We start from the raw sequence: 26,335 nt of genomic DNA, 5'->3' as shown, positions 1-26,335 counted from the left end.
AAGATCTGAAGAGCACTTTGACATCAGACATGGAGATGCAGAGTTTGGAGTTTGCCCAGGTGGTTTTTGGTCTTACTTTGGTCCAGTATTTCTTCACTGTGCTCCCTTCCCTACATTTTGGAACGGTAATGTGTATCTTGTGACATTATATTTTTGGAAGTATGTGATCTGTTTTTTGTTTTGTTTTGTTTTGATTTTTACAGGGGATTATAGGTAAGAGATTGCATGAATCTCAGAAGAGACTTTAAACTTTGAAGCATTGCTGAAACTGTGATAGACTATGGGGATTCTTGAAGTTGGACTAACTGCATTTTACATTATCATGTTGTTACAAGCTTTTGGGGGCCAGGGAGTAGAATGTGGTAGTTTGGATGTAATCGGCCTCCATAACTCATAGGCAGTGGCACTATTAGGTGGTGTGGCTTTGTTGGAGTGGGTATGGCCTTGTTGGAGGAAGTGTGTCACTGTGGGGGCACGCTTTGAGCTTTCCTATGCTCAGGATACCACTCAGTATCTCAGTTGACTTCCTATTGCCTGCAAGATACAGGACTGTCAGCTGTTCCTCCAGTACCACATCTGCCTGCATGCCGCCATGCTTCCCACCATGATGATAATGAACTGAACTCAACTGAAATTAAGGGAGTTCCATCAATTAAATATTTTCTTGATAACGTTTGCTGTGGTCACGGTGTCTGTTCAGACACCTTCTTTTTCACAGCTGTATTTTGAAATCAGTTTACTGACTAGTGGATTTCCTTTTCACGCATCCTTAGTTTCAGTTAACCCCCTCATTACCGCCGTCTCTCTGCTCCCATCTCTGCTTAATCTTTTAGCCCTTAGTATTCTTCCCTCTTCTTTGTCTTCATGAGTTCTGCTATCCCTCATCTTACATGTTAAAGTTGGATTGTGCAGTAGTGGGCTTCCATGTGGCTTTATACCCCTTCCTTTGAGTCATTTCTTTTCCTGTAATAATTTTGCCAGGTGTGGTGGTCAAAGCCTGCTGGAAAGGGGTTGGAAAGTAGACATTTATTTTGTGGGAAAATTTTTTGCTAGATATCACCACAATACTGCCTCGGCCTGCAGTTTCCTTTATGTGGCATTTTTATAATTAAACGTATTTTATGTATGTGCAACTGTGTGGCATTTGGGCTCTTGTGACAGTTTTAGAATTTGTTTTTCTTCTTAAGTCAGGGGCTGGTGAATCAGAGTGACCTAGCTGAACAGGCCTGGTGCCTGTTGTCAGTGGCTGCCTTTGTGCCACTGTGGAGATCATGTGATGGACAAAGCCTGGAAATGATTACTGTCTGGTCCTTCACAGGAAGACTTGATCAGGTTTTAAGGTTTTGTTGAGAGTTGGTTATGTGGTCTCAATAATGTCCATAGAACATGCAAAGGCCTGTCTGCTGTATTCCGCTTCCCGGTGTTGTTAATTTGTATTTCCCTCCTCAGTCTTTCCAGGTATTTGCTAATTTTACTTCTGTTTGCCAGAAATGAACTTTGATACTATTATTTGACAATCTTATTTTTTGATACAATTATTTTTTTCTGTTGTTTGATTTATGGTTCACTGATTTCCTTATTTTTAATGTTTCCTTTTATAATTACTCTGAGTTTGATTTGCTCTTCTTTTCAAGTTTCTTAAGGTAGGATCTTCAATTATTACCTTTTGCTTTTTTTTTTCTTGTCTAGCATAAGCAAGAGAAGGAATCTTCAAAATTCAATGAAAAAAATATCCACCAGAAACCTGAAAAGAAAATCATACTCAATGATGAAACACCGGAGTGTTTTCCTTTGTGTTAGGGATGAGGTGACTATGCTCACCATCTCCATCTCTGCTGGCTCACTACTGTGTTAGTGGATTTACCAATAGCATCAGAACACTGGACAGCAAGAGAATAAGTCGAGATTCCACAGAGTGGCCCAGTCAGTTCAAAGAGTGTGGAACTTGGTCTTTTTATAATGTCTTTCTGTGGCTTCTAGAAATGAAAATCTGTTGTTTCTGCTCTTGCTGAAGGTGACGTGGGCTTAAGGAAGAGAGATCCTTGCTGCTGTTCTTAGGAAACCAGCAACCAATGTTCAGTGCAGGTAGAAAGTGATCAGTTGAGCCAGGAATTACACTGTAGGGCACACTTTGATTTGCTGAGCTGAAAACTCCAGTCTTAGCATTTCTGCAGAGCTGTTTTTCCAGGTTCCTGGACTGAGTGTCCCATGCTCATAAATCAGGCACCACAAATGCAAACAAAAAGAGCAGCCTTTTCTCTGAAAACCAAAAAAAAAAATGTCCTCTTATTGCTTTGTGTAAACCCGTAGTGTCAGGGACACGAGTTCTTACATTCAGATGCCATCTTGATGCCATCCTGCCACAAGAGCTGGGTCAGCACACATTGAAGACCAGCTCCCCATATATCAGGAACCACCTCTCTGACCTTGAGTTCTATACTCTCTCATCCTTCAAGGTCAGACCACAGCCACCCTGCTAGGGCAGGGGCCTGCTATGAGAACACTAACCTCCCTTGAAAATGTGTGTTGTATAGAGAGTAGTGGTGACCTGGACTCATGTCATATCTTAAGAAGTATTTCTTTGTGTAAAATAGAGAATTTTTGGATGAGGAATTCCATGTTACCTCATCTCTCCTACTTCATATGTTATTGGCATGCTTAAATGCCAAGATCCCATTGGTGTAAACTGGGGTAGGTTCATATTTGTAAAATGTCAGGGAAATATTGACTAGAATTGTGGCTGGGTAAGCTTGGGTAAATTACCTCGTGATCTCACCCATGAAGTTGGAGTAGAGCTGTAGTAGATAAATTAGGATACACACACACTGACTGATGCACAGTAGGTGCTCAGTGAATCTCAGTTCATCTGATGGCATCAGAGAAGTGTGGACTTCTGTCGCTCACTCCATACCATCCTCCATTAGAGCCAGAGAGCAGCTCCAGTGACCAGAGACTTTTTCCTCCCTGGCCCCCTTCAGGACCAGCCCCGTCACCTTTTCTGCTGCGTCTCAGTTTCTCACCCTAACTCACTGCTATTGGCAGTTGTGCATGCCCCAGTCTCTCTTTCTACTTAAAATCAAGAACAATTAGAAGTTGTTCCTGAGTGTGCTGTCTCTTTCCATGTCCTGCTCTGAAGTGACCTTGTTGACATCATGTTTGGACAGTCATCCCTCAGTGTCCTTGGGGGACTGGTTCCAGGACTCCTCAGACACCAAACTCTATACATGCCTAAGTCATTGACATAAATTAGGGTAGTGTTTGCATATAGCCTATACACATTGTAGATAACCTCTGGGTCACTTAGAATTCCTGACACACTGTAAGTACTGTGCAAGCTCTTTTCATGCCATACTTCTGGAGTAGTGAGAAAAGTCCCTGTTCAGTGTAGTCACTATGTGTTTTCCCGTAGCTGCGCACATATGCAGAGTGGGACGACCCACCCTCCTACCAGCTGAGTCTTTTCACATGTTTCCCCCACAAGACTGAGTGTGTTGCAAAACTCTCCCTCCTTCTCACTTTTGTAGTGGGTAGCTGTTCCAGACTACAACCAGTACACTTTCCCTTGTATTTACGATTATATGAATTCCACCTTCACTTGGAAAGCTCAGACTACTCTTTGCTTTCCAGTCTCCTCTTCCTCCTGCTCTGTAAGTGTTTCTGTTCTGTGCAGCTGTGTTCCAGGCCCCTTTTTCTTTTGGCCATCACTCCCACCCCTGGATACTGTCACCACTTCTGAGGCTACTGTTCATAGCATTGCCAGCCACGTTGGTCTCAGTTCAGCTTTCCTAAAGTCCGGCAGGAAGCGTAATGGGAGTCAGCGCTGGAGTTCTCACTGCCACTCCCAACCGAGAACATCCAAAGTGAGGTCATTCATTTCACACAGGGTCCCATCATCCGCCAGGTCCCCTTCAATGCCCTGACATCTGTCTTTGCTGTAGAGATAATGCCTTAATCCAAGGTACTTTTCCTCTCTGCCGAGTGACGTTGGCACTGTGGGGATCTTCCCTTCCAGTCCTGTTTCCTTCCGATTCTTTCTTCACTGGACAGGAGAAGAAATCTTTGAAAACACAATGCACAATGTGCTACTCAGCCCACCACTTAGCACCCATTTGCTGTAGCTCATCAGCCTAAAGGTGGACCACACCTTGCCTTTCTGAGCCTCCCTTCTCCCACAACATGCTATGCTCCTGTCCTCTCTCCTGCAATCCTGAATTCAGAGTCCTTCAAAGGGCCACCTGCTCCACCCCAGGCTTTTCCACAGTTGTTTCCTGTAGCTTGAACATAGTCTTTCTGGGTGGTCAACCTCTAACTTCACTACAGCATAAATCCTCATTCTTTACGTTTAGCAAAATGTTCTTTCCTTCAAAATGCCTTTCTAAGCCCTGTGTTAGGCAAGGCCCTGTTTCTGTACACTATGAGAATACTTTATACATACCCTAATTATTTACCTCATTCCTCATTGGTGTGCAAGCTTGGGAATAGACTCTATGTGTCCTCTTATATGAACGAGTGGAACGGAATGTTCTGGTGTGCATTGTGTCATTTGTTTTCTCAGTTCTTTCTTCTTAATACAGTGCTTGTTTACTGAGCACATGCTGTGTACTGGCCACTGTGCTGGGTGGAGGAGTACAGTACAGAGTGAGGTACATGTGGGCCTGGAGCTGTTAGAGCTTGTGGTTAAAGGAGGGGAGAGAAGCATGAACGATCAACTAATAAAATCCTTCTAAGCACCGTAAGATGGATTCTACGGAATGTTTGCCAGGGAAGGTGTAGGAGACAGTACACTGGAGAAGTCCAACCAACCAGCCACAAAAGGGCTGAGGGAAAATGAGCCTCGGTGTGTAAGTCACAGCTGGGGCCTGAAGCAGCCTTGACAGGGAGCAAAGGGAAATCCAGTGTGACTGGAGCAGAGGAAGGCAGGAGGAGGAAGGGCGTGGGAAGAGTTCTGCTTTGCAGACATCGTGGCGTTTACAGTTAGGTTACTTTCTAGTGCCAGGTATTTGCTGTTCTCACGGTCTGCTTAGAGCCGAGATACAGTATGGAAACAGCTGCTTGGGGCTACCATTCTTGAGCTAGTAGAAAAATTAGACAACACTCCTAAGTCAGGGGCAAGAGTAAGCATGCATTCTACGAGAGGGTGTGTTATTTTGAAAAGCTATCACAGGCTATTTTCTATGTCATCCACCCATAAACATGGATGTAATTACAGTCTGACCATTCTGTAATTGCTACCTGGAACCACTTCCCAAATAATAGACATTTTTTATGGCTATTGTTATGGTTACAGAATCTTATTACTTTTGGGAGAATATTACTGGGGAAGTCTTAATCTCAAGAGACTATAAGAGCCCAACACACAACGCTGTGTACATAACATTGGCAAGTTGTCATCTTGATCGTCTTTCATTTGACTGAACTTCTGTGAGAAATGAGTCAGTGATGTAGAAATCACAGGTTGTTTGGAGGCTTGTGTGCCCACATGTGTGAGAATCACTTGAAATTATAAATGTACTTTGGCATAGAGGTATAAGGTACTGTTACCATAATAATGGACTGGTTAGACAAATTCTGCTGGTGGTGTAACATCTGACAATGTGGGATTTGGATATCTTGGCCCAGATGAGGAAATATCCAACACTAAATATCTCTTTTCTCTTCAGTATACACACACGTGTGCATGCATAGATAGATAAATAGATGATAGACAGATATACACACGTATATAGATACATACACACACATACTGGTTACATACACAGATGTATGCACCATATGTATAATGTATGTATTATAAGTTTTCAAAATATCTACAGATGCTTATACATAATGGGCTATGCTGCAGGCTCTTATCTGTGTGACTAGCACTCTCGACAGCTCTTCCATGGCTCAGAAGACAAAGAGCTGGCTAAGCAGAGATTGTCCTTGCTTTTCTGGAAGCTGACATCTAGGAAGTGATAGATTCTGAGCATATCATGCACGAAAGAATGGCCACATCTTCTCTTGGTGAAATTGAAGGTTTGTTGGATGATAATAAGTAGGTGAATGACTATTGTTACCAGTACTTATCCTTTGACATCCTGAAGGGTGTGCGATGCTATCTCGTGGTGGATTGAGTCTCATCCCCCTGATGACTGAATGTGATGAGCATATTTTCATGCTGTGAGCTGGTGAATTTGTGTCACCTTTGGAAAGTCTCTGTGCAGGTGTTTGACTCATGTTTAAGTCAAAATACTTGGGGGGATTGTTTGTTTGTTTTCTGATTTGTAGGAATCCCAGTATTGCACTGTTAACCTTTATCAGATACACAGCTCCAAATGTTTTCTCCCATTCCGTGTGTCCCCTCTTCATTTTCTTTATTGCTTCCTTTGTTGTACAGAAACGTTTTATTTCGATGTAGTCCCACTGTTTGTTCTTTTGTTCTTGTGGTTTTGGTTTCGAGTCCCCAAACTCATTGTCAAGCCTGTCAGAGACCTGTTCTCATGTGTCTGTTCTCAGAGTTCATGGAGAAAGCTTTAATCCATTCTGCATTGAAATTAGTGTAAGTGGGAAGGCCCAATTTGATTTTTTGTTTGCTTTATTATGAAGATGGGCTTTGTGTAGCCCAGGTTGTCCTTGAACTCAGTGTGTTCCTGAGGATGGACTTGAACTGGCCCTTCCACCATGGCCTCTCATCACTGAGATCACAGGCATGCACTGACATCTGCCTTTCTATAAAGTGTAGTAATTCAGTGTCTCTACACTATTTGGTGAAATTGAGATCCTTTCCCCAAGTGTATATTTGTTTCTGTATTGAAAACTCATTGGAAATTTCAGTTCTGGCCTCGATTCTGCTCCATCCTGTTAATTACTACAGTTTTGTGATATAATTTGAGTCATAATGCTTCCAGCTTCTCTCCCTTTTTTGCTTAAAATACTTTAACTATTCCAGGTCATTTGTGGTTTCTATACATTTTACATTCTCTTTTTCTTCCTGAAAAGTGCTATTGTGTGGTGTTATATTTATAATCTAAGAAATAAAGCTTGCCTGAAGATCACAGGACAGAGCCAGCCACAGAGTTAAACGTAGAGATCAGGCAGTGGTGGCACACACCTTTAATCCTATCACTCAGGAGGCAAAGATTCATCGGGATCTCTGCAAGTTTAAGGGCACACTGGGCTACATGAGGTTGATCCAGTCTAGGAGTGAAACAGAACCAGGCAGTGGTGGCACACACCTTTAACCCCAGTATTTGGGAAGCACACATGCCATTAATTCCAGCACTAGGAAGGCTGAGATAGGAAGTGAGATGGTTGGGTGGAGAAAGGCATGTAAGGTGGGAGGAGACAGGAACTAGAGACTTTTTCAACTGAGGACTCAGGCATTTAGTCTGAGGATTCATGGAGACAGGATCAGCTGAGGAGTTGGCGAGGTGAGAAGTGGCTGTGGCTTGTTTCCTCTGATCTTTCAGCATTTACTTCAATATCTGGCTCTGGGTTTTTATTATAAGACCATTTAGGATTCGTGCAACACTATTGGATGTTGATATAGATTGCATTTTATTGTAAATTACTTTGAGTAGTTTGGACATTTAGGAAATATGAATTATTCTAAACCATGAGTATGGGATATATTTACATGTACTTGTGTCTTTTTAAAATTTCTTTTACTAATGCGTCATAATTCTCAGCATTTTTTACTTCCTTGGCTATTTCTCCAAAGGAAATAAAATTGTTTTGATGTATTATTTGCATTCCACTGTTCATTACAGCTTTATTCACAAGAGCCAAGACATATAAACAACTTTATTTTGTTGGTAAATGAAAAATACCATATATGTAGATACATATACATAGAATAGAGCACAATTCAGCCTTAAAAAAAGAAAATCATGCCACTTAAAACAGCATGGATGAATCTGAAGTATATTATGTTCAGTGAAATGAAACAGACTCAGAAACATAAATATATATGACCTCATGGATATGAAGAACCCTTAAAAAGTCAAACACATAGGCAGAGAATAAAGAAAAATCAGAGACATTGGTCAGAGTGTAAAATCTCCTATTTGTATGAATGAATACATTCTGAAGACCTCATAAACAACATGGGCAACTATACTTGGTATCGGTGGATGTATCCTTGAGATCTGCTGAGAGAGTAGGTCTCAAGGCATCTTGCAAACCACAGTAAACAGTCACTAAGAAGAGAAAAACTCATCAGCTGTGGTAATCATGGCACAGTCTACTACGGTGCACACAATGTGGAATTTGTATTTGTCAGTCCTCCCTCAATCTCAGGGAGAGGCAGTAGACTGTGCACTCATAGACTGCTATGTAGGCCAGCAAGCCAGCTCAGTATATAAGGTACACACCACCAGAGCTGGTATAGATTCTGGTGCCTGATTTACATATTTTATTTTCATTTTGTAATATTGGGAAATGAACCTAGGGCCTTGTACATGTTAGGAAAGTACTCTACCACTGCCCTGTATCCCTGGGCCTCTTTCTAGTTTGAGGCAGTTGCTCAGGCTGGAATGAATTAGCTCTGCAGGCCAGGCTTCCCATGAACTAATGCTCTTATATCAGCCTCCTTGTAGGCAGACTTTTCTGTCCCACCAGCCAATTCCCAAATAACCACACTGAGACTACTTATTAATTATAAATGCTCAGCCAATAGCTCAGGCTTGTTACTAGCTACCTCTTACACTTTAAATTAACCCATATTTCTTATCTACACTCTGTAATGTGGCTTGGTACCTTTTCTCAGGATGGCAAGTTCATCTCCTCTTCAGGTCTCCTCATGATTCTGAGACTCCTCCCTTCATCTCTTTCATGCTCTCTTTTTGTCTGCAAGTCCTGCCTAACCTCTACCTGTCCAGCTATTGATCAGTCAGCATCTTTATTAAACCAATCGCAGTGACGTATATTCACACAGTGTAGAGGTATATTCCACACCTCCTGATTCTCTGAGCTTATGGGCTTGTGCCACAAAGCCCAGCATATATTTTTATTTCTATGAGTAAACCAGGCTTTGTGTTTGACTTCAGTTGTCCTTGGAACACTTCCTTCATGGCCGTAGTTCCTCAGACTTATCAGGGGTAGCCAGGCTGAGTCAGGGAGTGTGAAGTTACTCTCTGACATCATACCATGAGATCTGCATCCTTGCTCCAGAACTGGTGATGCAGTTCAGAGATTTGCGACATGATTTCCTAGTTGGTAAGGAGGAAGGATATTATTAGACTGTTGTAAGGTGAGCACATTCTTATTATTGTCTGGTTTGTTGTCCCTTGTGGTCTGATCAGAAAGCCTGCCTTCTTCAGAGTGTGAGTAGAGAATGGGGTGGGGGTGGGGAGATTATTGTAAAATTCAGTGAGTTGATACAGGTCAATGTTCTTAGTCAGTGCTCAGAATCCTGTCTTTTCATTTTGTGTAAGGTGTGTGCATGAAGGCATCACTATCCTGCCTTCCTTCTCCCTTCTTCCTACAGCACGTGACTTTTCCCAGAGTTCAGCTGTGCAGCAATCTCAGGTCCACTTTGGGATTTAGTCATTTCATAGACTGTACCATGGGGAGCCAGGTTTAACAGTCAGCTGAGCAGGTCTGGGGGCTTCTGTTGATTGGTTGCTCACTTCCTGCTAGCTCTCTCATGCTTTTACAGTTTGTAAAGGGCAGTGCTTTACAGAGCTGAAGAGGACAGGGGACAGTATTGCTACATATCATGACATGTATCCTTAAGTCAGGGCTTGTGTTTTTCCTTTTGCAAATAAGCCTTGGTAAGGAGTTCAGTTGAAGAGAGGGAGGAACGATTCGAAGAGCAAAGGGGATCAGAATCATGATGGGAAAAACCACAGAAATAGCTGACCCAAGCTAATGGGAGCTCATGGACTCTGGACTGACAGCTGGGGAGCTTGCATGGGACCAAACTAGGCCCTCTGAATGTGGGTGAAAGTTGCATGGCTTGATGTGTTTGTGGGTCCCCTGGAAATGGGACCAGGACTTACCCTGGGTACACAAACTGGCTTTTTAGATACCATTCCTTATGGTGCAATGCCTTACTCAGCCTTGATGCAGGAGGGAGGGACTAGGTCTGGCCCCAACATGATATAATAGCCTGTGTTGACTACCCAAGGGAGGCTTTACTCTCTATGAGAAGGGGATGGGGGTGAGATGAGGGAAGGTGGGGAGAGTGGGAGAAGAGGGGGGAGAGGAATGGGTTGGTGTGTAAAAGGAAAGAAAATCTTTTAAAATAAAAAATTATATATATATATATGTTTATATATAAATATATATATATATATGAAATCCTTTTATGTGAATAACTAGAAAAAAACCTAAGATACTACCTTTCAAACCTTTCTGGCTACACTTTACCATAGGAAATATTTTATTTCAAATACAGTTTTCATGTGTATGCATGGAAATAGTTCTATAATAGAATAAGCATCCCATCAACTGTAGCGCCGCATTATCTATCCCACATAGCTCAGTGAATTGTCATTCATGTAATTCCATTTCCTTACTTGCCATTCAAGAAGAAAAGACTTTGAAAATATTTATCTAAGAGACCAGTGAGCCTAAACAAGACAGATTATATACATAAAAAGAATGGGGCAAAGCACCATGCTTAGCCATGAGCATTTTCTCATTAATCATCACTATAGATATCAAAAACTAATACAAATTGTTAGGCAAGTTTTTCTAAAGAATTGCTATCTAGTTCTTATATACCTTTACAAGTTTATTTTAGCTCTTAGATATTGTAGTTCTGAATGAAAGTTTCAGGCTGGATCATCATTAAGGTGCCTTGTGCAATGTAACCAGTGAAGCCTGCGTCTGCCGTTAGAGTTGGAATTTCTGACCTCGGCTCCTCTGTGTCCTGGCTCTTTCCCTTGAATAACGGGTAATACTGTTTGTCTCTCCCAACGGTTCTTTGAAGATCAGCTGAGATAACAAATTTGAGATAGTTTTATAAACTGAAACATTCTTTATAAATATTGACCCATTAGTCTCTGTATTTGTAACCTTTGCTTCTTTTATATTTAAAAAAAATTCTTCTAGATTTCACAGCTGAATACACTGATCACACTTCTTCTGGGAGAGCTTTCACCTGGAGACCGGCAGAAGATCATGACCATCTGCACCATTGATGTCCACGCCAGGGATGTGGTGGCAAAACTGATTTCTCAGAAGGCAAGTGTGCTGCTGGAAGCTGACTTACCGATGTTTCCTGAAAGTGGCATTTATTGTCAGGGTGACAGTGAGAAACTCATTGTTTTTCAAAAGTTTCAGTTAGTGCTGAGAAGTTATTTGGTTGCATTAGATTTTAGTTACCTGAGTGATGCCCGATGGTTTGCTAAGTCAGAAGTCTGAGATCATCTAACAGTTGGTGTAGAAGGAAGGACCATGGGAAAAGCCTCCATTTTTACAGCCGTGTCTTCTGCTCTCGCCTCCGAGACTTACACAGTCGGTAACGATAACACTGCATGCCAGTTCAACCATCTTAAGGGGTGGCGTTGGGGAGCTAGCTCAGTCCTTCAGGACCTGTGTTCAGATCCCCAGACTCCACATAGAGCAGGGAACAGTAGAACATGTCTGTGATCCTAGTGCTCCTGTGGAGGGGGAAGGCAGAGACAAAAGGATCATTGGAAATTCTCATGCCAGCTCTCCTGGATCCAGTGGTGACGAGAGTCTCAAATAAGGGGAAAGGCAAGGGCTACTGGTCAAGGTTGTCCTCCGGCTTCTACACCTGTGCTGTGGCATGAATGTGCCTGCACACACACACACACATGCACACGCACACGCACACAAATGTATATACACACACTACACATATACACACACATACACTAAACACACATATACTACACACATATACTCACAAACACACATATACATACACTGGACACACATACACTCACACATACATACACTAAACACACATATACTACACACACATACACTCACACACATATACACATATACATACACTAAACACACATACACTCACACACATATACTACACACACATACACTCACACACATATACACATATACATACACTAAACACACATACACTCACACACATATACTACACACACATACATTCACACATATACTACATATACTCACACACTACATACATATACACTAAACACACACACACATGCACACACACACACAGTTTAAAAACTCATCTCTATGTGGTGTTGATCCATTTCCTCCTGAAGAAATCAGTGTTGGTCATGATTCTAGATTGCTTTGGCCATCCCTTGTTAGTACTGTTCATGGCTAAATAATGTTCTTTCTTGATAAGAGGTTATTTTCTAATCTTTTCACTAATTTAATGATTTTTCCACCTATCTCTTTTAAAAAAATCTATGTGTCTATAAGATGCTGTCAATATTTAATGTGAAAGGAAATGTTTCATTCTTTTCCGCCTCCCCGCAATTGAACTTTTACTCTCTAATATTAGAACTATGCTTGTCTGATTCCTGAACAGTGCTGCTGGCAGGACCCTTCATCCAATGCCTCTGCAGCCTTTCTGGGGGTGGGGTGGGTGGTTGGTCCTGAAATGACAATAAGCAAAGAAGAAATAAAAATAACTCACACAAACACAAAAATGAAAACCAAAACAAACAAGAAAGACCAATAATACAAATCAAAAAGTTCACAGAAAACCATGGAATTGGTTTTGTGTTGGCAGAGAGAGAAAAAGAACAGAAAGTTGAGTGAGTAGGGAGGTTGGGGGAGGTGCTGGGAGGAGTTGGGGTAGAGTGTCTTAGCTAGTTTTCTGTTGCTGTGAAGAGATACCATGACCAAGACAACTTAAGAGAAAGCATTTAATTAGGGGCTTACTTACACTTTAAGAGGGTTGGTCCATTATCATCTTGATGGGAAGCATGGTCACAAGTAGTCAGGCATGAGATAACATCCTGATCCATGAGTTGGAGGCAGAGAAAGGGGGGGGGAGAGAGAGAGAGAGAGAGAGAGAGAGAGAGAGAGAGAGAGAGAGAGAGAGAGAGAGAGAGAGAGAGAGGGGTGGGGTGGGGGCTGGGCCAGGCATGGGTTTTTGAAACCCCAAAGCCCATCCCGGTGACACATCTCCAACTAGGCTATGTCTCCTAACCCTTCCCAAAGAAGTTCTACCAATTAGGAACCAAACATTCTATATATGAGCCCATGGGGTTAGGGGTAGGGCAGTCTCATTCAAACCACCTCCAAGGGAAAGAAACATGATCAAAATATATTTCGTGAAAACAATCTTTTAAGTAAAAAGAGAGAAACAAACACTAAACATAAAAGAAACAGAAAAAAAAAGATATCCCAACCACCATAAAGTGAATTTAAATTAAAAAAAAGATAAAAAAAAATCCTCCTAGTTAAATTGAGGCAAAATTTATAATTCTAAAGCATGCAAATAAACCTGTTTATCTTATTTTTTTTTTAACGACAACCCCATCTCAGTTTGTATGCTTGTATCATAAAACACTGTATGTTATTTTCCTACTTATTTCTCTGTTTATTGAAATCAATAGTATTTTCATTTTCTCCACAAAATACAAGAAAGTGCCTTTTCAGGATTGGAGATAAGGCTCAGTTAGCAAGGTACTTGCTGTGCAAGTGAGAGGACCTGAGTTCAGATCCCAAAACCTACATAAAAAGCCAAGTCCATGGCATGTGCTTGCAATCACAGCACCAGGAAGGTGGAGACAGGAACGTCATTGAATACCGGGTTCTATGGAGGTTCTGACTTAAAAGTAGAGAGCTATTGAAGAAAACACCTGATGTCAATCTCTGGCCACACAGGCCCACACATGTACATACACACATGAATATGTACACACACATACACACAAGTGCTGTTTCATGTAAGCCATGAACATAAACAGTCTTTGATCTAGTTGCTGGATAGTAATAAAGATTATTTTTATTAATCTCAGGTCAGTCCTTGCAAAGCACCATGTGTGTGTTCTTGTTTTAGTAATGAGCTGTTGACATCCACTCTTTGAACATGACCTTGTCCTTTCGTATCTATCCATGTTTTGTTTGCAGTGGAATAAATTATGATTAAAATATATTTATTTTAGAAGGCAACTGTGCTTACCATTAAAGCACCAATGCAGACAGTATATTCCTTATTTAAAACTAAAGGACACTTGGTCTTACTCTTGATCCTCTACAATACATGTGTATGCAGTGCTGATTCCTGCCTAGTCTTTGGAAAACTAAGTGGCAAGAATTTTGGTGACTTGAAGTGATTTCCACGGAGCCCTAAAGTCCCACACACCTTGAAAGAGACATTTTTTTTCAAACTAGAAAAGAAATAGATAGAATTGAGTAAGATTGGAAAGAGTAGCCTATAAAAAATCTTCTTCATGTAATCTGATAAAAAAATGAAGTAAAAAAGTTCTGTATTATAAACATGGGTGAAAGGATAGTTTTTACCTCAATGTGCAGAAATTATGGATTATGTGTAATTTTAATACAGAAAATGAATTTTTCATTGGATTTCAGTAATATATGTACAGAGATACTCGCCCTGGGTGACTCATAAAAGGTAAAAGCATTGCTTGAACACACTGATACTGTTTTGCATAAAAGACCATTTAAAGTGAAGACTTTTATTGCACACATATTCCCAATTAGTAATGCAGCTGGGATCTGCAACAGCATGCAAGAGAGTTCCTCCTGGAGAATTTAGGAATGTGCGCCAGCAGAAGTGATGAGATTAATCAGTTTGTTGCCGCAGAACCATCGGGGTCCAGCGTGTTAAGATTGTGCAATGATTTTAGGTTGTCAGCCCCCACGCTTTTGCCTGGCTGTCTCAACTTCGGCACCAGTGGGAGGATGCTCGGAAGCACTGCTTTGTTAATATTTGTGATGCCCACTTCCAGTACTTCTATGAATACCTGGGAAACAGTCCTCGACTGGTGATCACTCCTCTCACTGACAGGTAACCAATATAACTTCCCACAGATGGGAAAGCCAAGCCCCAATGTCCTTTTGTGTGGAAAGAGATGTGTGAGAATGAGAAGAGAGGCTGAGAGGAACTGATGAACAACTGGGAAGCTATACATGAAAGCAGCATGGAAATTAGCTGTACATGACACCGAGTGTTAATCTTAGAGACAAAATGAAGAAAGCTGAGTTAGAGAAACGGAATGACAGAAGCCAAGCAGTAACAAATGGAGAAAGCATGCATGGATTAGTGTGGTTTGAAGAAGTCTGGTTGCTCCCGAGGCCATTCTCTACCCACTTACCTCTGCCGTCATCTCTTTTGGAAGTGCAGGCATAGTAAGGATAGCCTATAATAACTTTATTTTTCTGCATACAATGAAGAGAGAGATCCCAAGATTCATTCAATGAGTCACCAAGTATTTATGAAGTGCTGTGCTTTGTACTGTTCACATGTATTTGCTATCACAGTGATCAAGTTCCAGTTGAATGTGATGTGTAAGTCGGTGAGGATGAAGAGAAACGACAGGTATTTATTTCAGGAGGTAATGTCTGCTGTAAAGAAGTGCAACAGACTGACTTGTCAGAAAGGGTCTACAGAAAAAAATCTACTTCAGGTTAAGCTTCCCCTGTCTGAAATGCTTAGGTCCAGAAATATTTCTGATTCGAGATATTTTTGGATTTTGAAATATTTGTGTAGACTCTCCAAGTCAAGCACCCATAATCTGAAAATTCAAACTCTCAGATGCTTTAAAGACAGGTTTCAGAGCAGTTTTGACTTGGGAACAACATCTGTATAGACTGTGTCTGAGCTGAGACCCAGTTGTGCACACAGAACCAACTGCATGCAGATTTTAGGGTAGAAAGTTACAGACAAAGCTAAGTACAGAAGTTCCAATGTAGGCAGGTGCCTGGCTGGGTTAAAGGATGGAGGACGGCCAGAGCGGTCCAAGGAACCCAGAGGACCTGCAGATTGCCACCGAAAGTTCATTGCTATGTGACAATGCACAAAAAGATAGATAGAATGTCGGAGAGGTAAAGATGTTTCATGGATGTGAATTCTTCTCTTAGGATTCCAACTCCTGTTAAGTTATGTGATAGGAGAAAGCACACTTAGTCTTCGGCGTTTAAGAGAGACGTCCTACCTCAGTGTTCCCGGTTACTTTGTGTTGCCAAAGCATAGACAGATTGGAAGATAGCTACGTGGTGGTAGTCCCTGGAGAGGCTGATGGGATTATCTCTCTAGCTTTGAGGTTGTTCATGTACATATTAGTTTCATGAATTCAGCACATATATTATACAGCTTCTGGAACTGTCTAAATCAGTTCTCCTTAACTTGTCTCTACCTAAAACTGTTCATTGCCTTGCCTCATTCATTTATGTACAGTATTCATCACAAGGAATTGAAAGCTGTAGCTTGATATAATTACCTGAAAGTAGTCACAGCTACTGTATGCATGCCACTATAATGAGAGAAGAGGAGAGAGGTCTTCACAGGAGAAAAGGGAAGAAAACTGTAAATTATTTCAGTATGTAAAAACTGGTTGCTTAGAAAATTTTGAATTAAAAATCTCTACATGCTTCTTTTGGAAAGTTTAAGAAATGCATGTTCTTGTGGTAGTACAGATAATGTTGGAGAAGGTGTTTTTAATTTTGTGTTTCATTTCACTTTTATCCTTTGGCTTACCTATGAGTTTTTGTAAGTATAACGATATCCTCTAAATACATTCATTCTGTCTCATTTGACGTTTGATGTGAACGTCCCTTTGGGAACTAGGTTGGGCAAATGCTGTCTCCTTCCATATGCCAGCAGGTTTGGAATCAGTTTGACCAGCTTGCCACTGACAGACGGTTACTGTACTGGCTGTAGTGGTGAGGACACTGGCTAAGCTGTCATTAGGAGAAACCCTAAAATCCAGCCTCTTAATGAACACAGAAGCCATGTCTCACTTGAGTAAGTCTAGAGGTGAGCAGCCCCACGTGATGGGCTGGTAGGTGGTAAGAAGCTGAGCTCAGTGGAAAGGGAGCCCAAAGCAAATGTCCTCAAGCAGGTGTCCTAGAAATGCCATTTCTGCACCTACCATGTAGGCTGGAGCTTGTACATTTGGGCCTCCTGTTGGCAGGCAGAGAATAGACATAGGTGGCCATGTTTGACCCAAACTTTGAACTGCGGACAAAGTGCACAACGAGGGCTCTGGTCCTGGTATAAGAGTCTTCCTGTGCATCTGATGGAAGGGCTGTGGCCCTTTTCTGCTTGTTTCTATTGGTATGGTGCTTTGAACTCTTTGGGGCTTTTCCCTTTGACTGTCTTCATGAAACTTTTCAGTAACCCTCACTTTGTGGATAAGAGACTTCAGGGCCCTGAGATCAGAAAACTTCAGATTGATATCTGATGATCCACAGAATAGGTCTTAGTCCCTGGTCTTCCATCACTGTCTATACTAACACAAAAATAATGTAGAGACCCAAGTAAAGATGATCAGCAATTTGAGGCCCTTGCTATTTGTTAGTATCGCTTTATTATGCAAATATTAAGTCCTATCCTTCGGGTGAGACTTTTAGTCTCAGTACCTCTGGCCCCTTCCTACCCAAATAAGCATCGTGATCTAAATGCATGTGCAATACATTCCAGACAGATGAATTTCTGAAATATATTGAATATGGTGTTCCATTTGGTATAGTGTTGTATAATTACATTCTGCACTGAAGTAGGTATATATTTTTGCATACTGGTATATACACATGTATATCTCAGTTCTTAGTATATTTGTTACATAGTAATTTAATGTGGTCCTGTTTAATTTATCATCATCTAAGACCTCCCTCCCCTGTCTATAATCAGTTTGAGGTATTGTCTGCCATATTAATAGTATCTTCACCTAGAAGTATCAGAAATTCAATTACGTCGAAGATAAAGGTATTTGTATTCAAATGCATAGATCTTGGGAAATGAGACAGTAAACAAAACACACATTCCATGCCCAGGCTGGCCTCGAACTCACAGAGATCCGCCTGGCTCTGCCTCCCGAGTGCTGGGATTAAAGGCGTGCGCCACCACCGCCTGGCTATTTTTCTTTTTTTAAAGATGTATTTATTTATTACATACATAGTGCTCTGTCTGCATGTATGCCTGTGCACCAGAAGAGAGCACCAGATCTCATTATAGATGGTTGAGAGCCACCATGTGGTTGCTGGGAATTGAACTCAGGACCTCTGGAAGAGCAGCCAGTGCTTTTATCCCCTGAGCCACCTCTCTGGCCCCTTAACCACTTTTTAAAAGAAAAATCATTTACTCCCAATGTGTCGTGAAAGCACAATCTCAACCATGGTATTTGTGTTTCGTTGTGTGAAGGTGTTACATCACTTTAACGCAATCCCTTCATCTGACCATGAGCGGGGCTCCGGCTGGCCCAGCTGGAACAGGGAAAACGGAAACCACCAAAGACCTTGGTCGTGCCCTGGGCATGATGGTTTATGTATTCAACTGTTCAGAGCAAATGGACTACAGGGTAAGTTATTAAATACAGAAAATGTGTTCTAGCAGCATTAATCCTGTTTGGAAAGAGCCACATACCTTGTCTGAAGTGCCTGGAGCCATGAAGTGCTTCTCAGTTCTGAAATTTTAGCTTTTGCTGTATTTTCATCCTCATGATAATGTAGGTCTATAGTCCCAATCTAAGCATGCAGTTTATTTGTGACTTCACTCAATCGTTTTAATAATTTTGTGCATGAAGCAAAATTTCACAACATGGAAATGTTTCCACTTGGATGTCATGTTGGTACCCAAATGCTCTGGATTCTGGAGCACTTTGTCTTTTAGACCAGGGCTGTCCCACCTGTAAGTGCTCCAACCCCCTGTTCTCCTCTGACCCCACCACTTCCTTGTAGTCCATAGGAAACATCTACAAAGGTCTGGTGCAGACAGGAGCGTGGGGCTGCTTTGATGAGTTCAACCGCATTGCTGTGGAGGTTCTGTCCGTGGTGGCGGTGCAGGTGAAGATGATCCACGATGCCATCAGAAACGGGAAAAGGAGGTGGGGCCTGTGACTTTCCTTTCCTATCTTTAATCTTTTTATTCCCTCTGAGCTCTCACTCCTAGGTACCTACAGTTCCTCTCCTTTCATCTTTTAGACTTCTGAAAATAGCTGCATATGGCAACTTGAGAGACCACCTGAGGTCTCCTGAGTCTGTCGTTTAGTATACAAGTCCAAGTCCTGGTCAGCACCGGCTTTGCTGGGGCCCCATCCCTATAAGTGATACCTTCATGTTCTTCCAGTGATTGGGCACAAAACCATCCCAGATGTTTCTGGAATATGAACTCTTTGCCCTCTGGTACCATATTCCAAAAGCAAAGCACAACCAGCATTTGGAGCGGGGTGACTAAAACTTGAAAGTAAGAATGATCCAGCACAGGAGTCTCATTTCTCTTGGCAGCCTCCTTCCATGAACGCAGAATACAGCTGTGCTTAGCTAGCCTGTTTGTTTTCCTCACTTTCAGGGTATTTTGTTCAGCTACCTCTCTTGTGCATGGGAGCACTTCCAGTCTGCTCGCTGATAAAGCCCCTACCCCAGCCCCTTTCTCAGAGCTGTGCACATGTTCTAGAAGTTTTCAGCTTGTCAGAGGGGGAGTCTGTCTCCACCTTTTAGGAAACTTCTCAGTCTACACTAAAGGGCCCTGAGTCAGCTTCCAGTGTCTAGATGCTTACTGCCTCACCCACACCGCACCTCTAATGCTGTGTTAGAGAAGTTGAAGTCTTTTCTCTTTGAAATCCAGCCATATTTGGCTTTTAGTCAGAATCTTATTATCTGATGAAACCAGAAGTCATCCAAGGCCGTTCTTTGTCATGCAGATTTATGTAATGGAGTCACACAGTGATTTGAAAATTCCTAGGCACACTAGGTGTGCCTCTGCCTGCATGTCTAAGCCCTCTTTCTTCTCCCTTGGGCTACTTCGTGATCCCATGAGTTGATTAAGTTCCTCTTACCCTGCAGGATCTAAGTGATAGAACCAAGCATGGCCACAGAACTAAGAATCTTGCTGGGTCCACCTGCTGGAGGCTTCTCCCTGTAACTGGAGGCGTCCCTGCTGTGTATGCTGGGAGAGTGGAACTTATGCTGGCCACACTCACCTTCCCTCTGTGAGAGCCGAGCTGGGCATGCCTGTTTTCCCTTTCTTTGGAAAATCCTGATTTCTCAGTTTAACCTGGACCATTTAAAAAGTCACCTGCTGTTAGCTACTTTGTATCTAAGTCCCCAGAAGTCCTGGGCATCTGTGTCTCCCCTCTCCCTCCTCTCCGCCTGGGAGACACTCCTTCAGCCTTCCCCTTTCTCCAAGAGATCTTGCTGAGACCACTTGAGTCTCCTTGGCCCTGTCGGACAGCTCATGGCACCCGTGTTGCTCCCATTCCATTGCCCTGGTCAACAACAGTCTTTCTGTTTCTTTCTGAAAATCATTGTTTCCCCCAGCTTTGGCATGATAATGATTGCAGTAGTCAGAGCTATGGTCTGTTGAGTTCACTGGGTCCCTGGCATTGTGCTGTTAACCACCTGTAGGTGAGATTATTCTCCCTTTTCATTGGGTGAGGAAATTGGAACAATAAAGGGATAACGGACAGGCCTAACGTGTGGCATAGATGGGTCTGAACTCTGAGTCCAGCAGAGCCCACTGTCCTGCTGTCCTGACCACCACACTGTCCTCCTGTCCTGACCACCACACTGTCCTGCTGTCCTGACCACCACACTGTCCTGCTGTCCTGACCACCACACTGCCCTACCTTGCAGAGATGCTTAGTAGAGACTTACAGATGAGCTGGACAGAGAGTCCCTGTCTCCTCTTAGCATAGACACTCTCTGCATAGTGTTCCATTTAAGGAACTGAAGGTAAATTCGTTTCATTAAATGACATTCTTCCATTTTAGGCTATGCAAAAAAAAAAAAAAAAAAAAAAAAAACCTTCCCATATTGTGATTCTGGAGGGGAAGGGAGGGTATTTTTAATAAATATGCTTCAAAACATTCAAAATGTGTGTGCTTATGAATCTTAAAGAAAATAACCCAGGACAAACAGCTTTCTAATGCACATTTGCATTTTGCAGTGACTTGCATTTGTCAATGTGCATTCATGTTCAGTGAACACATTTAATTCCATCAACGTTCTCTTTATGGTAGATTTGTATTTCTTGGAGAGACTATCCCGCTGAAGCCGTCGGTTGGAATATTTATTACTATGAACCCAGGGTATGCCGGCCGAACCGAATTACCAGAAAATCTCAAAGCTCTGTTCAGGCAAGTGCTTGCCTTTCAGCTCATATCCGGCCCTCTTCCGCCACCTAACGTCGATTTGCTCTGAGAACGTGGCTAGTTCTCACCAGAGAATTCAGTTTCCTGCGGGAGACTTACCTCTTCAAGATCCCTTCATAGACATTATTTTCTCCATGATAAATTCACCTGTGTGTATTGAAACTAGTACTCCAATCAGTATGCCAAAGTTATGTGGTAATGCCAAGTATTTAAAGATAGTTTTCTTTAGGATGTTTTATGGTAAACAGAAATGTATAAAGAGAAGTTGTTTGCCAACCGGACATCAGGATTGTTATAGTTTTCTGGTCTCTTCTATAATTTATATTTTATAGAGCTAAGATATATAGGCATGACTTTATTTACTTTTGTGCTTGTAATATTTTGATGTATTTTATCATACTATTGAAAATTCTTTGGAAATATTTTACATAACTCCAAAATCATCCTTCTGAAGCCTCATCTATATTTTTTTTTATTATCTTGTCTGGTTTGGCAGGCTTATTTTTGCTTTTTATGATACCAAAATAGCAAGCTATAAACATTTATCCTTATTAAAATTATTCTTGTTTCTAGTTATTATCCCAGAATAGATTCCTTCAGTGAATGTGTGCGTGTGTGTGTGTGTGTGTGTGTGTGTGTGTGTATGTGTGTATGTGTGTGTGTGTGCATGCGCGTGCACATGTGCATATGGAGGCCAGAGGTTGACAATGGGTGTCTTCCTCAAATGCTCTCCAGCTTATTTTTTTAAGGCAAGCTCTCTCACTGACATTGGAGCTCAACACTTCGGCTAGCAAGCCTCAGGGTCCTCCAGTCTCCACCTCCCAAGCACTGGGATTGCAAGTGTGTGCACTGCTAGCTTTTCCCTGGGGGTAGAGGTTGAACTCAGGTCCTCAAGTTCATGTGGCAAACACAATAGTGACTGTTGTATTTGAATGAAAATGGCCCCCATAGGCTTACAGGGAGTGACACTATTAGGCAGTGTGGACTTCTTGGAGGAAGTGTGTCTTACTCACTTCCTGCTGCTTGTAGATCAAGATGTAAAACTCTCAGCCACCTCTCCAGCACCATGTCTGCCCACATGCCACCATGCTTCCTGCTATGATGATAATAAATTAAATCTCTGAACTGTAAGCCAGCCCCAATTAAATGTTTTCCTTTATAAGAGTTGCTGTGGTCATGGCGTCTCTTCACAACAAAAAAAACCCTAAGACAGTGACTAAGCTGTTCCCCGTTGTGGAATAATATTTTTGTACACTGTGAAGATTTGTCATTCAGTTTTGTTTAATAAAAACTGAACAGTCAATAGCTAGGCAGAATTTTCAGGGCAGAGAGGATGCTAGGAAGAAGAAGGGCGGAGATTCACAGGGTCGCTAGCCAGATGGAGAGGAAGCAGCTTGGGCAGTACAGAGTAAAGGTAATAAAGCCATGAGACAAAATGTTGATTGATAAAAATGGGTTAATGTAAGTTGTAAGAGCTATTTAGTAACAAGCCTAAGCTATTGGCTGAGCTTTCATAATTAATGAGAAGTTTCTATGTGGTTATTTGGGAGCTGACAGGCTAGACAGAAAAAATCCACCAACAGTTCCCCAAATCCCAGAATAGATTCTTAGATGTGAAATTACCTGGTGATGATTAAAATACATTGAGGACCTACTTTCTCCAGATACTCAGCCAACATTCACACCTACAGCAGCCTGTGGAGGAGGACCTGCAGTGTGTCTCCAGGACCCATTATGAGTGTGTTATCTTTTCCATTACTTCGTTCAGGTGTAATATAGTACACAAGCATGCCTCCCCTTCAGTGAAGAGCTGGTACAACAGCACAAATACTAAGACTGAGAAGACAGTTCCTAAACTCTCAGGAGTTCCCTTGTACTCCTTAGCAACTAATCCCTCTGTTCTACATGACTGTCTCTGACTAAGGATTGCATTTATCTTTCTTGGAGTTCACGTCAATCCCAGTTTCTTAAACTGTGGGCCATGACTCTCTGGGGGTTCAAGTAACTAAATGTGGCGGTCGTGAAAGATTTGGCAACAGTAAAAATTTTCTGAATGTGCAAGGCCAAAAATTAATTCAGAATCCAATGTGTAATGAATTGGAGATGCAGCTCTGTAAACTTCACGACAATGATGGTTCTGAACATATAACATGTCCACTTCAAACCATGCATATGGCCACACTGCACAACAATACCCAATGCTTCCTGAAACCCCTGGGCTTAGGTTCAATACTATTCTGATACATATGTACATAGTTTCCTGAACTTTGTAGAGATGTGGTTTAATTATAGAAAAGAAAGACTTTTTTCTTACCATTATTCCTCATCATGTTCCAAATTAGTGTATCTTTGGATTGTGTTAGCTTATTATTTTGGATACTGGGGCTCATTAGCTAGCCAGCCCAGCCTACTAGGCTAGTCCCTGGACGGTGAGAGACCCTGGTTTTTTTTTGCTTTTTTTTGTTTTTGTTTTTGTTTTTTTTAAAAAGGTGAATGGTGTCTCAGGAATGACATCAGAGTTTATTTTTTGGCCTCCACACACACTGGCATATGTTCTTCATACACATGTGTACTCACATGTACACAGACACACACACAGTCTTTCAATGAGTTTTAGCTTGGGATTAGAATAGAGTTTGCAACAATCTCTGAAATGACCCTGAGCATCTTTTTGGCATCCTTGTGCTCTCAAAGCAGCATCTCAGGATTGACGGTTGTACAATAAACTATTGATCACCTCTGCAGGATGAAATAGCCAAAATGTAATTCTTTGCATAAAAAAATTCATATATTTCACCAGTATGTAAATTAGCTTTCATCTTTAATTAGTCATAAAATTCTACGAATACCCAAGAATTGTTCTCCTTGTTACTTACCATCAGTGAGTGTTCGATTTGTTTACCTAATCTGTATACCTGTAGGCCAGGATCCAGCACAGAAGGGGACCTGTGACGAACCCACAGTTTCCTTACTGCTCTTGGGCGGCATCATCTGAACATTTTGGTTCTGAGACGGGTCCAAGCTTCTGGGCTGAGCAGAAGTTTGTTGCTTTTAACCACTGTGTTCTACTGTAGATGTATTAGAAGCTGTTCATCTCTTCACCAGTCAGTGGGCATTTTCAGTAATTCCAGTCTGGAGCCTTGCTGAATAAAGCTGCTGTGAATGTGTGTGGAAATCTTTGCATGGACATGTTTTTATATCTTCCAGGTGTATATCTAAGACTGGTCATGTGGCCAATATATGTTTTACATAGAAAAATATGCAATGTTGCAAAAACCTTGGACTCCTTTTACAATTTCACCATTAGTGAATGAGAATTCTGTTGTTTTATGTTCTTATCAAAATCTGACATTGCTATCAATGCTGACATTAAGACATTTGTTGGCAAGTTTTAGCCAATATAATTGATCCATTATAGTGTATTATTATGGTTTTACTTTGTATTTCCATGAAAGCTCATGGTCTTGAGTATTTTTCATGTGTTTACTAGTCATTCCGTGTGTGTGTGTGTGTGTGTGTGTGTGTGTGTGTGTGTGTGTGTAAAACATATTGTATGTGCAATTCCTTTATTAGATAACATACATAAGTTTTTCTCTTATTTTGTGGCTTGCTTTTTTGCAATTTTTATGGTGTCCCTCAAAGATAAAAGTTTCAAATATCATGAACTATAATTTATCAATTGTCTTGTTTTGTTCTTTAATATTCTAGGTAAGGAAGCTTACTTAGCCAAAGCTTGGAAGTTTTTCTACTATGTTTTCTTCAACGGGTTTTGTTGTTTTACAGCTTTGTATCATTTTGTTAATTACTATATGGTTTTTGATGATAACCTTTTGATCTTAATGTTCCTGGGATAGAACTCATTTACTCAGAGGCACTATTTTCATGTGTTTTGCTGAACCTTTTATGCTGTGATTTGTTAGAGATTTTCAAAGTTCTGTGCTGCAGAGGACGTTGGTCTTTAGTATTTGCTTTGTAATCTCTGTCTGATTATGGCCTCGTAGTAATGCTGATATGATGGTATTAGTTGTTGAGTGTTGTGTTTTCTAAGACTTTGTGTGGGGTTGGTATTATTTATTGCTAAAATATTTGATAGAATTAATCAGTGAAGCCATCTGGACCAAGATTTTTCTTTATGGTAATGAGTTGCTTTAGCAGATATGAAGTTGTTGAGATTTTATTTCTCTTTGGATTAGTTCTGATGATCTGTATCTTTTATGGAGTTCATCCTGTTGTCTGGGTTAATGAGTGTTTTAGCATGCATTTATCCATTGTATTATGTGCTAGGATGTCCCAGATTTCACACATGGTAGCAATAATTTGTGTTGTCTGGCTTCCTCTTTATCCATAAGCATAATCTAATGGTTTAACAGTTGATTTTTAGGAGTTCTTTAGGATTGACAGTGTGTCTTTAATTCCTGAGCATGCCTCCAAAAGAATTAAATGCCTCTTTACATAGATTATAAGAACATTTGTAGTTTTTAGTGTGGTTTCCTTTAATTCTTTTAAGCTTAAAATTTGCTTATTAATCCATTTTATATTCATAGTTCATTTACATTTTATTCTAATTTTATGGTATTACTTTAAAAAATGTAATTCATATAATGAAAAGTTCGGTAGGTAATACAAAATGAGTATTTAATTCTGTTCCCTAATGTTCATCAAATATTCTAACATCTCATGTTGAATGTTTTCCCCTCTTCATAATAACAGCTCTCTCATATAGTAATTCTATGTCTCATTTTCTTCGGCTGGAGAATTCCTACCCTAGCAGTGAATGCAATGGCTGCAGGACACACTCGTTTGAGAGCTGTGCACCCCTCCAGTATTCCACAGCTCTGACACAGTTTATTTTATGTACTTCTTTCATTTGGGTCTTAGAGTCTTAATTTTTTGACATTTTCATAAATTCTGTTTGACAACCTAACTGCAGTGTCATTTGTGTTTTGATGTTAGTGACAGTGTCACAATCATTCCGAGGCTTGGCTCTTGCTGTCTCCAAACTTCCCCCTTCAAGAACAGTGTGCCCTGAAACTTCTAGGGACATCCACCAGCCTGCATCTCTGTAAAAGACAGATATGAAGGGTACTCACCTTTGGAGTTGT

At 41.2% G+C, this 26,335-nt stretch overlaps 1 protein-coding gene across 1 annotated transcript in view; it reads left to right on the top strand.

The window, feature by feature from the left end:
• The window catches only part of Dnah11 (dynein axonemal heavy chain 11), a 319,597-nt gene that overhangs the window by 110,262 nt on the left and 183,000 nt on the right, over nucleotides 1-26,335 (top strand). The window contains 5 exon segments of the mRNA XM_059279404.1: nucleotides 11,038-11,169; nucleotides 14,772-14,932; nucleotides 18,287-18,443; nucleotides 18,823-18,968; nucleotides 21,102-21,218. Of these exon segments, the coding sequence (XP_059135387.1) occupies nucleotides 11,038-11,169; nucleotides 14,772-14,932; nucleotides 18,287-18,443; nucleotides 18,823-18,968; nucleotides 21,102-21,218 (713 nt within the window).

The sequence above is a fragment of the Peromyscus eremicus genome, chromosome 14 (genome assembly GCF_949786415.1).
Source record: "Peromyscus eremicus chromosome 14, PerEre_H2_v1, whole genome shotgun sequence".
In the NCBI taxonomy this organism is placed as follows: Eukaryota; Metazoa; Chordata; class Mammalia; order Rodentia; family Cricetidae; genus Peromyscus; species Peromyscus eremicus.
The sequence above is the reverse complement of the archived record's forward strand: the minus strand, read 5'-3'. Positions and strand labels throughout refer to the sequence as shown.